Source organism: Bos indicus x Bos taurus, chromosome 14, assembly GCF_003369695.1.
Source record: "Bos indicus x Bos taurus breed Angus x Brahman F1 hybrid chromosome 14, Bos_hybrid_MaternalHap_v2.0, whole genome shotgun sequence".
Classification (NCBI taxonomy): domain Eukaryota; kingdom Metazoa; phylum Chordata; class Mammalia; order Artiodactyla; family Bovidae; genus Bos; species Bos indicus x Bos taurus.
The window spans coordinates 8,154,104-8,169,683 of NC_040089.1; the positions used below are offsets into that span (position 1 = coordinate 8,154,104).

Genomic DNA, 15,580 nt, shown 5'->3' on the forward strand with positions numbered 1-15,580 from the left:
AAGATTTTCCTCCAAAAAAAGAAAGAAGCACTTGAAGGCGAGGCCCTTGGCACTCTGTCCTGCTTACTTCCAGCATGAGATGCTGTCAGGAGGGGATGTGATGTCTGGAGCTGTGGCAGCTATATTGTGTTAGTGAAGTGAACCATCATCCATGGACTAAAGATGGCAAAGAGGAAGGCTATACAGAGTCTGGGTCCTTGATGGTACCACTGAGCCATTGGTCAATCTTGGGACTACTTGCTTCTGGAAGTATCCTTTAGTTAAAGCATTGTAGTTGGGTACTTGTTTACTTACATAGAACCATCTTTGCCAAAAAAAAAAAACAAACAAACACCTATAATGCAGGTTAGAGGTCACCTGGGGTTTCAGTGCTATCAATAGGCTTTTACAAGACATATAGACTTATCTGAAGTCCAGGAAGTACAAGGAAACAGAAATCAGAAGACTTGAGTTGAACTCTGATCCTCCACCTCTCCCCTGCATGAATTTAGGCACCATATAAGCCTTTCTGAGCTCCGCCTTCCACATCTGCAGAATGGGAGTGATAGTCCCAACATATGAATATTCACTGACTTTGGTCTGAGTTCAAATGAGATGACGTGTGAATACAACTTGTGACATGTCATGTAAATGACAGACTGTGAACCAGCTCCACCTGCTTCAACTTTGCGTTAATTGTGTGTGTGTATAAAGTGGGGGAGCGAGGGGGGAGAGACAGGAGAGAGAAAGAAAGATTGGGGTGGGGGTGAGGGATTTAAACAGAAGATAACAGAAGATTTACCTTCATAAGTGTGTCCCACAGGAGGTCAATCAGGTGCTTACCTGGGAAGGCAAGTCAACCAAAAGCTAGGGAGAATTCTGCATCCTTGCAGCTCTTACCTCTCACACTCAGTCAGGTCCTGTCACCTCTAATTTCTGAAGGGTTCGTGGATCTGTACCTTTCCCGGCTCTCACCCCATCCTCTCTGCCTCCATCCAGACCTCACCACCTCTCATTCAGAATACTGTCCCAGCCTGAGTTGGCCTCCCACCTCCATTTTGGAATCTTCACATGAGAATTCTTTCTAACACACAGGTGAGACTGTCTCCTTCTGGGGTTCGCCCTTGATAGATCCCCATTCCCTGGGTCACTGTTGACCTGCCTGCCTCTCCTTCTTGAGAGGAGGGTCCTCGCCACCCCCGCCACCCCCAGTACCCTGCACAGGGCTTGGTGCAAAGGGGATGCTCCATCAATATTTGTCAAAAGGAAACAGCCCCCGGGATTCAAACCTTGGGAGGATTAAGACATAGTTTGGTGTCTCCCAGGTGAGTGAGTGAGTGAAGTCGCTCAGTCGTGTCCAGCTCTTTGCAACACCATGGACTGTAGCCTACCAGGCTCACCCATCCATGGGATTTTCCAGGCAAGAGTACTGGAGTGGGTTGCCATTTCCTTCTCCAGGGGATCTTCCTGACCCAGGGACTGAACCCAGGTTCCTGCATTGCAGGCAGATGCTTTACCCTCTGAGCCACAAGAATCCCTGGTGTCTCTCAAGGACTGTCTGAAATTAAAGAATCTGAGTCACCAATGCTTTTCTGCATGTAGACACTTTATTGATAGTTAGCAGCTATGTTGGAGAATAAGGTGTCCAGGGTGGCATTTGGGATGGGGCTGGTCACTTGCTATAGGTCTTGGAGGCTAACTCCGGGAGACCCAGGAGGTCTTCTGTCAGCCCAGAGCCAGCCGGCTGGTCCTCCTCTTCACTGTCTGCTGACGGCCCATCCTTAGTTTCATCTGAAATAGGAGAGAGAAGCCGAGTCCAACCTGGATCCAATTTCTCCCTCATTTCTTCCCCTATGACCCAAAAGAGACCCCAGCCTTTGATGGGAGCTCTCTAGTAATGCCCCTCCAGAGGGACATTTCTGGGGCGGGGCACAAGACTTATAGCCTAGCTCTAGGGACATACTAAGAGCATGATGGCCTTGGGTTCATCAACTGAGAAGATAAAATCAGAGTTGAGGACTTCCCTGGCAGTCCAGTGGTTAAGAATCTGCCTGTCGATGCAGGGGACACGGTTCAATCCCCGGTCTGGGGAGATTTCACATACCGCAGAGCAAGGAAGCCCATGTGCCGCAATCACTGAGCCCGCGACTCACAACTACTGAGCCCGTGCCTCCTAGAGCCTGTGCTCCGCAACAGAAGAGACCTCAAGGAGAAACCAGCACACCCCAACTAGAGAAAGCCCATGCAGCTACGAAGACCCAGCACAGCCAAAAATAAATAAATTAATAATAATTATAAAAAGCAGAGTTGCGAGCCTAAAACGTGTGTTGGCCAAGTTGCTTCCCTGCTGAGCACTCCACCCTTTCGCTCCCCACATGAGGAGCTCCTGTCAAGCTGAAAATCTCAGCCCCAGCATCACCTCCCCCAGGAAGCCTTCCCAGAGGCTCCAGGGAGATGCCAGCCTTCCCTCCCTTGGGACCTCCATAGTGAGGGGTCAGGCTTCCATCATGGCACCACAAAGCGGAAGGGCATTCACTGGTTATGTCACTCACTCCCCCACTCTTCCGGAAGCTTCTGCACCGCTCTCTCTATTCCCAGTGTCCTCATGATTCACTTCCCCTCAGCACCTTTGCAACAGGAAGAGATGAAATGCCCACTTCCCCCTGGCAGAAAGCCCTTTCTAAGCTGTTTCAGCCAAGCCTCCGAGGGCAGCAAACAGGAAGTTCAAGGGTCTCTCCCCACAAGTGCTGCCTGCCCGTGGCTCCCTTCTCAACCCTTTCAGCTCTCCCCACCCCAGGCCCCCAGGGTCTTCTCGCTGTGCCCCCATCAGAACAGGAGCCCTTGTCAAAGAGGACTCATTGCCCCTGCCCCCAGACTGTGAGCCCCTCACGGGAAGGGGCGATGTCAATGGCATCCCAGGGACCCGGTGACCCCCTGCTCCCCACCTGCCGAGGCCTTCAGAGACTGGATGTACTTGGACCAGAAGGAGCAGTCAGCTTTTTTCAGGCCCTGTCGGTTGGGGAGCAGGACACTGAGCTCCTTGTAGCTCTCTGCGCCATCGCGGGGGACAAAGTCAGGCCAGGGGGCTGCAAATTCAGGCGCTCTCCTGGAGAACTCATGAGGGTAGTTGGGATTTCTGGGGAAATGAGAAGAAAGCAACACCCATGAGGAACGATGCTCTTTCCTTTCATCATCTGAGATCACTGCCCGCTCACACACAGTCTCTGAGGACCTAGTCACACATCCTTAGGTGTCGGAGCAGGAGTTGAAAACCCGCCCCATCTGATTCCAGGGCTGTGCTCCTAACAGCTGTGTTACACATGAGTAAAGAAACAGAGGCCCTGACTCACCCCTCTTAGGCCATTTCAGGAAGAGGAAAAGATGTGAGTTCAGGACCCAGCAGTGTTTCCCAGGACCTAGCCCTGCCCTTCTGACTTTCTCATCGCTCAGGAGGTCACATGTCCCTTTCAATTCCGGTGATCTTTGCTCTGCCAGTGTCTGGAATGCCTTTGTTTGCCCAAGGCCTGGGCAGGAAGGTGGGCCTGGAGCTGAACAAATTTGTTGGCCACCTACAGGTCAACTCGTCCTTTGAGGTTTTCAGGGGGCTGAGCGCTGAGCTAGGTGAGCGCTGCTGGTCTGGTGTAAAGGGACAAAGGTAAACCACAGCAGGGCGGGCAGTGAAGCAGGAACTGGTTCCAGAGGAAGGAACGGTGAGCACACTAGCTGGGCTAGAATAGAGGTGTGTGGGAAGGCTGGAGGGAGACAAGGAAGGGTCTTGAGCACTGGAACTTCATTTGATCATCTAAGATGGCAGTCCTGCACTTGGGGTGATCCTGCCTTCCAGGGGGCATTTGGTAATGTCTGAGATATTTTTGTTTTCATAAATGGAAGGACTGATGATGAAGCTAAAGCTCCAAAATTTTGACCACCTAATGTGAAGAGCCAACTGCTTGGAAAAGACCCTGATGCTGGGAAAAGTTGAGGGCAAGAGGAAAAGGGGGTGGCAGAGAATGAGATGGTTGGATGGCATCATCAACTCAATGGACATGAGTTTGAGCAAACTCTGGGAGATAGTGAAGGACAGGGAAGCCTGGCATGCTGCAGGCCATGGGGTAGCAAAAAGTCAGACACAACTGAGTGACTGAACAGCAACAACATAACTGGAACACAGGTGAGGTGCTCCTAGCATCTAGTGGATGGAGGCCAGGGATGCTGCTAGACAGCCTACAATGCCTAGGAAGCCCCGCCACGAAGACTCACCCAGACCAGTGTCAACAGGGCTGAGGGGGAGAAAGTCTAGAGCCATCCAAGGGAATATACGATTGGGATGTTTCTGTACCAAGGTCACTTTGGGTGGAAGGGGAGAATGAGTCAGGGAGACCACTGGCAGGGAGGCAAGGGTGAGTCCATCAGTGCAAAGTGTGACCTTTGCGTTCAGAGGGAGGGGAAGGGATGCACACGACAGCCTCCAGGCGCACATGGTCCACTCACCCGGATCGGATGAAGTTGGAAAAATACTGCATGATTTTCAGGGAAAGGCTTTTCTCCTCCAGAGTAAACTGCCCCTCGTAGGCAGGGTAGAAGGGAAGCCCAAAGGCATACAGAACATCTGTCAGCAATTCCAAGCTGGGAAAACACACGGAAACAAAAGTTACAAGAAAAAACAAAAGTTAAAGGAATATTAAACTGCTGGAAGAACCCACATGAGCCAAAATCCAGTATTCATGCCCCAGTGAAGATTTTCTCTCTTTATGTCTTAGATTCCTGTGTGGCGCTTAATTGAGTTGAGATTCTGCTTGGCCCTTAGTCCAGTGGCCCCTTGGGCAGATCCTTGGCACATAGATAGGTTGAAGAGTACCCAACCCTGAGAATGCAACTCCCTGGAAACATCTGTAAGACCAAGAAATTTTCTAAGACAATGTTCTCTTGACTGCATTCCATGATACTTAGAACACTATCAATTGAACATCTGTTTGTTCAAAGTAACTTGTGTTTTCAACCCCTTCTCTGTGCTAATTCTTATAATTATATATGGCTTATACTCTCCAACTCTTTTCCAGGTTGACACTCATCCATGTATCCCACTCAGTACAATGCCTGGCACATAACTGGTCAATAATACATATGCTATGTTTAACTGGAGATCTGGATGGATGTGAGAGTTGGACTGTGAAGAAAGCTGAGCGCTGAAGAATTGATGCTTTTGAACTGTGGTGTTGGAGAAGACTTGAGAGTACCTTGGACTGCAAGGAGATCCAACCAGTCCATCCTAAAGGAGATCAGGCCTGGGTGTTCTTTGGAAGGAATGATGCTAAAGCTGAAACTCTAGTACTCTGGCCACCTCATGCAAAGAGTTGATTTATTGGAAAAAGACTCTGATGCTGGGAGGGATTGGGGGCAGAAGGAGAAGGGGACGACAGAGGATGAGATGGCTGGATGGCATCACCAACTCAATGGATGTGAGTTTGAGTGAACTCCAGGAGTTGGTGATGGACAAAGGCCTGGCGTGCTGCAATTCATGGGGTCGCAAAGAGTCGGACACGACTGAGAGACTGAACTGAACTGAACTGAACTGAATAAGCAGCAGGCAGGAGGGAATAAAGATCTGGAAGCCCAATGAGTGGTTGAAATGGACTGAGCTGGTGATGGGGAGACAAGTCCAGTGGCGCACAGGTCCATGGGAGTGAGTGCTGGGAGAAAGGCTGGAGGGACTTTATAGCAGTGTAGCAGAGAATCTGACTTTTCCCAAGAAGTCTGGCCCATGCCCTCTGGTGGCTGGGAAGTAATCCATGCCATACCGATGTGAGTGTCTTTCTTTAGGGCAGCACTTTGTTGGCCACGCTGGACCTTCCTTAAATGTAGCAGTATCAGCACAGGGGCTGGCCATGCCAGATCAACCACGTGACTTAGTGTGGGGGCTCTGTGTCATATGATAACAGTCAACCTGGAGACTGAGGTTAACCACGTGGGAAATCAATGAAGCAATCACTCATGCTTATATAAAGGGGCTCCTATCAAAGCTCTGAGCGAGTTTGAAGGCGGCTCCCTGGTTGACACCACTCTGGGTGCATCTTTGTTGCTGTTCAGTTGTGAAGTTGTGCCCGACTCTTTGCCGCTCCATGGACTGCAGCACGCCAGGCTTCCTGATCTTTCACTATCTCTCAGAGTTTGCTCAAACCCATGTCCATCAAGTCAGTGACGCCATCCAACCATCACATCCTCTGTCGCCCCCTTCTCCTCCTGTCCTCAATCTTCCCCAGCATCAGGGTCTTTTCTAATGAGTTGGTTCTTCGCATCAGGAGGCCAAAGTATTAGAGCTTCGTTGTCACACATCAGCATCCAGAGTATGACCCTCCCGATTCCGCGGGGAGAGGACAATAGCAGAGCTTCATGTTCGGAAGCCCCCTGGACTCTGTGCTCTGCCGCTCTTCCTTTGTCTGATCGTAATCTACATCCCTTCCTTGTGACAACCTCAACCATGACTACAGCAGCTTTCCGTGAGGTCTGTAAGTCCTTCTAGTGAATTTTCAAACCAGAGGGTAGTTTGGGGAACCCTCCAAATTTGCACTTGTCCTCAGAAATGAGCGAGGTCTTATGGGGAGTCCATGTTCTCTGACCTTGCACTTGGCCAAATTTATCACGAGAGCCAATTTCTTAACTTTATAGATGAGGAAGATGAAGTTCAGAGAGGTTTCCTGACTTACTCAGAGACAGTAGGAACTTGAACAGCAGAGTTGGGTCAAGAACCTTGCTAGGAAGGCATGATGCTAGCAAAAGACCTGAGGAGAGTGGTCCGAGGACACTGTCCCTGGTCTTGGCTCCTCGACTTTCAAGCCGAGCGATTTCTCAAAAATTACTTGACCACCCTGATTTCCTGTTTTGTCATCTACGGAACGAGTGTGAAATACCTGCTGCACATGGCTGCAGTGAAGTTTGAAATAAGGGGGATGCAGTGGGGACTTGAAAGCTTGGCTCACTTCTTTCTCATCCATCACTCTACTTCCAGATTTAATCAACCATCTTTGCGGAGTCAGTGGCGTCTCTGAGGCAGGGGTACAGAGTCACCAGTGATTCTCACCAGCGCTGGTACAATGGGCAGATATGCCCAGTGCTGGTCCTGGGAAAGGGCTTAGATTACATGACTCCCATGTAAAGGCAATTTGTACAGAGACTAAACTGCTCTAAAACAAGAAGCAAAGTTGTGTGACTAGACAGTGTGACTCTGAGTGACCCACTGTGATGACCCCAGAGATGAGAAGGGAGACCCTCAACATGAGGGATGTGAAGGGGGACATTTCAAGCGCAGAAGGGGCCTTCTCTGCTGTTCCTCACTTGCTTAGGCTGGGAACTGCAGTGACCCTCGGGCCTGAGGTGGGCCTGGGGGCCTGGCACCTGGTCTAGCCTGGGGACTTCCTAGGGGCTTGAGAGCCAGAGTGCCTCCTGTGACCATCAGACTTATCAGCAGGTGTACATGTGACCACAGCAGGGCACAGGAGAAATGACGCGCTACTGAGTCACTCAGCTGAGACCCTGCTCTATCTGTCAGTTGTCACCTGTGTAACTTTAGATGAGTCATCTGATGTCTCTGAGGCTGAGTTTCTTCATCATGAAATACAGACCAGCGCATCCATGGCACGTGGAGGCTATTAAAACACATGTTTCACAAATGCTGGGAACTACCGTGATTATGGTTTTTATTGTTCAGTAGCTAAGTCGTGTCCAACACTTTGTGACCCCAAGGACTGCAGCATGCCAGGCTCCCCCGTCCTCCACTATCTCCAGAAGATTGCTCAGATTCATATCTATTGAGTCCGTGATGCTATCTAACCACCTCATCCTCTGGTGCCCCCTTCTCCTCCTGCCTTCAATCTTTCCCAGCATCAGCTTCTTTTCCAATGAGCTGGCTCTTTGCATCACGTGGCCAAAGTATTGGAGCTTCATCTTCAGTATCACTCCTTCCAGTGAATAGTCAGGGTTGATTTCCTTTAGGAATGATTGGTTTGATCCCTTGCTATCCAAGGGACTCTTAAGAGTCTTCTTCAGTATCAAAATTCAAAAGCATCAATTCTTTGGCACTCAGCCTTCTTTACAGTCCAACATTCACATCCGTACATGACTACAGGAAAAACCATCGCTTTGAGTATATGAACTTTTGTTGGCCAAGTGATGTCTCTGCTTTTTAATATGCTGTCTAGGTTTGTCTAGGCTTTTCTACCAAGCAATAAGCATCTTTTAATTTCATGACCACAGTCACCATCCACAGTGATTCTGGAGCCCGAGAAAAGAAAATCTGTCACTGTTTCTGGTGCCTCCATGAAACGCATCACAGAAGGAACATGAGACAGTGTGAGTCCGCAGGACCAAGGGCGCTCAGAATCATAGTCCTAAAGGGTGATGTCTCTTTGCAGCTGTTGTCAGGTACCCTGATCCTCTCAGAACCAAGGTAAGCTTTCCTTCAGTCCTGAGCAGGGAGGAGGAAGTGGCGCCAGAATTTATAGGTTCTGGGACCCGAAGGGCCAAGCCCCTTGTTCGGTGACAAAGCATCCACGGTCAAGCTCAGACAAAGCCCAGAGTCTGCAGTCCCCACCTGGACCGTTCAGCGGCCAGCTCTCCTCAGCGCCTGTTCACAGCTACCATTTCCCGAGCACCTGTGATGCGCCAGAGACTGTGGTCGATCTTTGATCAGCAACATTAAGGACCAGCCAGGAAGTAAGAGTAGCACCTGCATCATTTGCAGATGACGACCCAAGGCCCAGAAAGGTGATACATCACAGGAGAGCCAGGGTCCGAAGCTGTCTCTCAGACCCCCAAATCCTGTCTCCATCTACTCTACCTGTAGTGGGGGGGCTGGGGACCACTGCAGGATACTAACGCCCCACGAGAGGGAAAGGAACGCAAGACAAAAAACACCAGGGAGGTGCTCATGTTGTAACGAGGGCGATAAAGATGTCTCACCTATGCCCACACTTGGTAGCTCACCAGTCACTTTATCCTTATGATCCCCAATTCCTGTGAGTAGATGGTACTGGAGTGATTTGTAGAGTTTTACACTGGACAAAACTGAGGCTCCAAGACGTCATTTTCCCGCCAAGGTCCTGAAACTCAGCAATGATGCTGGGACGAGGCCTGCGATCGAAGGCCAGCTATCCTCCTGGCCTCGTGGCAAGGGCTCCTCTGTCAGCACCCCACCACTGGGCTGCTTGAGGTCTGTGCCTCTCAAAGGCTGTGGGGGAAAGAGGGGGGCCTGGAGTCTCAGGGGTCGGCCTCTCCCCTCTGTTACCCCCAGCCCAGCCTGCTCCTCCTCTGGTGTGTGGGAGGGAGCCACCTGCAGAGAAAGTAGCTCTATTCCTTTCCTACTGCTGCCCTAAGAAGGGTTTCCCAGGTGGCTCAGTGGTAAAAAACCTGTCTGCCAATGTGGGAGATGAGGGTTTGATCCCTGGGACAGGAAGAGGCTTTGGAAGAAGAAATGGCAACCCACTCTGGTATTCTCACCTAGAAAATCTCATGGACAGAGGAGTTTGGAGGGCTACCGTCTATGGGGTCACAAAGAGTCGGACATGGCTGAGCAACTAAACAAGCGGCTTAAAACAACAGGAATGTACTATCTTGCAGGTTCTGGAGTTCAAAGGCCCAGCATGGGTCTCACCAGGCCAAAATCAAGTGGTCAGTGGGCTCTGCTCCTTTGGGAGTCCCTGCAGAAGGACCTGTTTCCTGCTCACTGAGTGGGGAGCTGGGGGCTGTGTCGGAACTGAAATCCAGAAGGGGCAGAACCCAGGCGGCTCCCACTCTCTCGCTGGAAACTGTAGGCCATTCCCAGCTCCGACAGGCCACGGTCCACGGTCCTCTTCCTCCATCCTCAAAGCCACAGCATTCAGTGGAGTCCTCCTCTCCTCCCATCTCTCTGACCCGTTCCTCTGGCCCCTCTCCAGCCTTGAGGAACACACGTCGTTAGATTGGGCCCACCTGGGGATTCCTGACTCACCTCCCATCTCAAGGTCCTTAATCTTAATCACATCTGCCAGGACCCCTTGCCACATAAGATGATATATCCACAGCCTGGGGGATTTGGATGTGGACATTTGGAGGGGCCCTATTCTGCCTCCCACGGTGGCCTTTCTACCGCCACTTCCAAAGAAAGCTGAGTTCCAAATGGTGTCGTGAACAGAGTTCGGATCCTGACTCCATCACTTAGTACCTGTGAAGTCTTATAGAAGACCCATAACCGCTCTGGGCCTCAGGGTCCTCATCGGCAAAAGGGTGATACAATCAAGCTTCCAAACATTAAGTGAGGTTTAGCAACAACGGTTTCATACCTCTTGCACAGTTTCTGGTTCCAGTGCCCATTCCTGTTTCCTTTACCTTATAAGAACCATCAGAAAGCTTAGGAGTAAAGGTCTTTAACTTGGGGCTTCCATTATAGGGTTTCAGAGGACCACAAATTCCCTGAAACTGGGTGTGAGCTGCTGTGACAGTGTGCACGCGCATCTTTCTTGGGAGAAGCTTCACAGCTTCCATCCTGTTCCCGGGAAGATCATGGGCCCATGGTGTGCTGATGAACATTTAAACCTTGGCCTTTGCCGATGTACATGGTCTCCTGCCTGTGCACACGTGTGCGTGTGCTCAATCGCTACAGTTGTGTCTGACTTTTTGCAACCCCATGGACTGTAGCCCACCAGGCTCCTCTATCCATGGGATTCTCCAGACAAGAATACTGGAGTGGGTTGACACGCCCTCCTCCAGGGGATCTTTCCAACCCAGGGATCCAACCCATGTCTCTTACATCTCCTGCATTAGCAGGCAGGTTCTTTACCACTAACGTCACCTGAGAAGCCCCCTCATGCCTGTAGACAGTACCAAACTACTAAAGAGACATCATAAAGCACAGAGTTGGGAAGAGAGGTGCACACTGGCTCTGGGGAGCACACACAGGCCGGCTCCAGCCCACCACCCAAAGGTCACAGAGCACTGCTTCCGGGAAAGGCCTGGCCTTCCAGCCCATCTGATCTGTCTAATTTGAGAGTTTGTCGTTGTCGTTTGCTTTGTTGTTTCCTTAGCAGGGCTGATCTTTATCAGGATGCCGGAGTTATTTCGAGCTGTTGACGGCAAACATCTGGAGGAGGGGCAGGCAGTGGGGAGCCTTGGAAGAAAGCATTTGGGATTGGAGGACCAAGGCCTCTGTGAGTCTGGGCCTGAGAACTCCTGAGCTTCTGGAGGAAGAAGAGGGATTTGGACTCAGTTATCAGCAGAGGGAGACACAGAAGGACACTCCAGGGACTGTCGAGGTAAAAGAAGAAACTCGCTAGCTGACAGGCTGCAGTGCTGAGGCTGCGGGCAGACAGTTCAGGCATATTGATCTGGCTTCTTTGCTTTGTGCTGGGTTTGATCGCTGACAGGTCATAGACCCAGACCTGTGGCAGCTGTACAAGGCACGCCGCTTTGATTTAGCCTTTCGATGTCATTTGCTAACAATCCGCCCACCAAGATTCCCTAACACAACAGTCACTCGTCCTATCTCAGGCCAGGTCTACATCTTCTCGTCATCCCATGTGGATGTGAGGTCTGGGAACACTTCCTTCCCCGGGCTGGGTGAGCTCAGCTCAAACTCTGCTTCCACCTCTGACTCTTGGTTGTTCTCTCTGTGAGATGTATCTTATCATCTCTGTTCAGCCTCCCCCGTGGTATCACCAGATGCTCACAGACTGACGGTGGATGGAAGTCCCTCTAAAATTACAAATTGCCATCCAAGCAAGGGCTTCCCAGGTGGCGCAAGTGGTAAACAGCCCACCTGCCAATGCAGAAGATGTAAGAGACTTGGGTTCGATCCCTGGGTCAGGAAGATCTTCTGGAGAAGGAAATGGCAACCCACTCCAGCATTTGTGCCTGGGAAAGCCCATGGACAGAGGAGCCTGGCGGGCTGCAGTCCACAGGGCTACAAAGAGTCAGGCACAACTGAAGCGACTGAGCACACAGCCCATCCAAGCAAGAGCTACTGTTGCTGGTGCTGGTCACGGTACATACAGCCAGGGAGGGGGAAGGATCCAGCAGCTCCCCGCCCAGGGGATAACATGGGCTTTGAGCTCAGGATGTGAATACAGTTCAGAGGATGGTTGCAAACACGGCATGTCGGGGCAGGATTGCACTTGAGCCACATTTGCCAAAGGCCTACTGTGCGCCACGCTCAGAACAGGTGCGGGGGTTAAGTGAGGATTAAGTCCGCCTTTCCGTCATGGAGCTCAGAGTCTGAAGTGCAGAGAAGCCGACATCACAAAGAATAAGATTCTGAGAGAGAGATGCCAAATGATAGAATCATTGGCAAAGCTTTGTAAAGAGAAAAGTGTTGCTACTTATTTTAGGTCAGGGAACGGAGAGGAGTTTGTAGAAAGTCAGCCAGGAGAAATTATGGTTGACCTGGCCTCAAAAGGTGAGTAGGGGTCTCTAGAGAGGGGGTTAAGTACAGACAGGCGTTTGAGCAGAGACTCGGGGCATGTGAATCACAGTGGGTTTGGAGCTTTGTGCGGAGGCCGGGACGGGAGGCGTGGCCTGGCACAGAGAGGTGGGCGCCGCAGCAGGTGACAGAGCCCCCAGTGCTCTGGGCCTCGTATACTGTGAGAAGCGCATCATGCTGACCAATGAAAGTGGAGTTTTTCCTGATTCAGGAAAACCGAAAGTTTGGGAACCACTCTAGTGCATGCTCATTAAGGTCTTTCGGCTCTGGTCCTGTGAAAGGCATGAGAACTGAGACCAGAGGAACTGAGGGCCACATCTGAAGGGATGGGGGACATCGGTGATCTCTACACAAACCAGTCACCAGCTGATCTCTTTGGGAACCATTGCTGGAGTAGGCTGGGAAGATAGATTAGAATAGAATCGCAGGGTGGCTGCAATTATCCGGTAAGGACAGAAATCTGCTTCCTTTAACAGATTGCGCCCTGCCCCCCCATCCCCGCCCTAGCCCTGACCTTACCTTCTAGCCAACCTGCTCACCTAAATTCTGCTGGATTTGCAGGGAGGCTAAGCCTGCATTCCAGCGAGTTAAAAGCAAAGTCACATTTCAGAGACTATTCACACACAAGCTCCTGACCTGAGCTCTGCTTCCAGCATAAGGGAGGCATCACACATGGACACCAGGGCTTCTTAGGGAGCAGGACTGAGGTGCTGTCCCCAGAGAAATATACTTGGTTCTGGGCCCTGTGGACACAGTGACCTGTGCTGGGGAGCAGGGTGAGGGAGGGATGGGTAGTATCTTTCTTGACATAAACAGGCCACGTGTTTGCCTTCTGGAGGCTGAAGAGGCTTGGCTGCTGAAAGGCCACGGCTCCAGCCTGTGTGACTGGATTGATCTGAGATTCTATCCTTGTTCCGTCTGTAGGAGGAAGTTTGTTGATCTCATCCCCATAAAATATACTCCTTTTCTTATCTTCAGCCAGCATCTCTTGACAAGTTCCTCCAAAGGAAATTAGGAAACATGAAGGAATAAGTTCTTCTACTTCCCAGGCCTTTTTTTTTTTTTGAAGGGTTGTTAAATAACTTACAAATAGAAGCTTACCAGTATGCTTCTCTTTGTGCCAATCTAATATGCAAAAGTTCAGATTCTGCCCATGAATTAATTAAGAAGTAATTATATGCTTTGGCTTGTGTTTTACAAAAGGATTCCCTTTACAATACTTTAAATAACACAGCCTCATCCATGGCTCCAGATGAAATAGTTGCAATATTTCCATAGCTCCCTAAAGCCCAGCAGAGCTGGATGATATATGCTTTGGCAATACAGGCAACACTTTCAAAGGACTTGCTGGATTAACCTGGACATTTTATTCCCTACATAAGGCATAACAACTGTTGCTCAGAAAAGGCTGAACTTTCGTGGCCCAACACATCTATTCTCACCAGGAAGTTATGTGTCTACCAAGAACCAACTGTGTTCCTCGCTCATCTGTGCCTGTTATAGCTCTCACTGTAATTACAGAGCTGAATTAAATGCATTGCATATCTTGTGGATGCCCCACTTTCAAGAAACCAAAAGTGGACATCACAGAGCTTGCATTATGGTTTTGGTTTTGCACAAATTTCAAAGAGAGAATTCCAAACTGTGTTCTACTCAAACTTTTGACCCTGCAGGAAGCAGAGCAAGTAAATGTACGTTTATATGCTTACAGTTCAAATTAAATGTTTAAGGCATATACATACCTTATTCATTTTCACAAGTTCCCATTTTAGTTAACTTTCCTGATTAACTAAATGATCATAATATTGGATAACAGGGTTTCCAATGGTTTTTAGTGAGTTGTGTTATGAGTGTGAAAGAAAAGACCAATGTGCATTCTACCTAATCTTAAAAATCTCCAATGTCTTCCTATCATACTCAAATACAATAATATCTCTGCCTGCCACAGCTTGCAAACTCCTATGTGAACTGCAAGACCCCATCTTTTTCTCCCACATCTCCAACTACTCTCCTGCTCTTCAAAAGACTTTAGTTCTCTATCCCTCTTTATCCTCAGACATGCCAAGCTTTTTTCCTTTTTTCTTCCTACTGCCATTATCCGAATTTATTCTACTTATTTATCATCTGTTCTTTGCAACCTATTCTTAGACCCTTATCAGCCTTACCCCATGACTATAGTGTTAGTCCCAAGAGTGTAGCCCTTCTCTTCTTACCAACTGCTCTATCTCTAGGATTTCCATCTCAGAGAATCAGGGGCATAGAAGATAGTAGTTATTTGTTGAATCAGTGCTTAAAAGGATGTATAGCACAAGCCCTTACATATCATGAGATTGGCTTCAGTCTCAGAAAATGATTTACTTCCATCTTTACTGGGAAATTATCTTGTTAATCACACAGGATGTAGCCAGGCCAAGGGACTCAGTTCAAGAATTCAGCCTCTTAATATTTTCTTTGGTTTGCTAATTTCAACTAATCCACCAAGACACATCCACTAGAAAGATAAGACTATGAATCTGGAAAGTTAAAGGCCCCTGGAATGCACAGAAACATCTAGAATGCACATGCAGTGGTGTACAAAATGTCTTGAGTTTGGAATCGACGGCTTTGTTTTTCCAGGGTTGGGACAACTTGTGAAGGAGGAACATAACTGCTTCGTTAGTCATTTTGATTTTTTTTTTTTCTCAGACCTTATTTTTCCTAAAAGGAAAATAACCCAAATACTGACCAGCTACAATATGCCAAGTATCTAATGTACATTGATAGGAATCTTCACACTATGAGGCAGATGCAACTAAACCCATTTTCTAGGTGAGGAAACTGAGGCGAAGGAACATGCTCAAATGCAGCAGCTAACAAACGGAAGAGACAGGATTAACATCCTAGTTGGTTTAACCTCTAAGGTTGTGTTCTTCTACACTGAATTGCTTCTCCCAAAGGTATAGAACAGTCCAACATCCTATGTGGAGCTTGGAAAGGTGTTTAATCCCAAGAGTCCGACTCCACCGCCCATTCAAAGTCAAGTCTCAGCTCTCTAAAACGTCTTCTGCACTGCAGAGACATGGGAATCACATCTCAGGATCCTGGAGATCAAAAGCTTTGGAATAAGGACCTAAACAGAGCACACAATTCAAGTCTGATGGCTCACACAGTCCTGAG

The 15,580-nt window shown here is 49.3% G+C and overlaps 1 protein-coding gene across 1 annotated transcript in view; it reads right to left on the reverse strand.

Annotated features, from left to right (window-relative positions):
• Positions 1–1,564: 1,564 nt before the first annotated feature.
• The window catches only part of TG (thyroglobulin), a 235,997-nt gene continuing 221,981 nt past the window's right edge, over positions 1,565–15,580 (reverse strand). The window contains exons 46-48 of the mRNA XM_027560798.1: positions 4,471–4,605; positions 2,925–3,115; positions 1,565–1,770 (exon numbers count right to left, since the gene is read on the reverse strand). Coding sequence (XP_027416599.1) covers positions 1,652–1,770; positions 2,925–3,115; positions 4,471–4,605 — 445 coding nt within the window. The 3' untranslated portion in view covers positions 1,565–1,651. The remainder of the gene's footprint in view (positions 1,771–2,924; positions 3,116–4,470; positions 4,606–15,580) is intronic.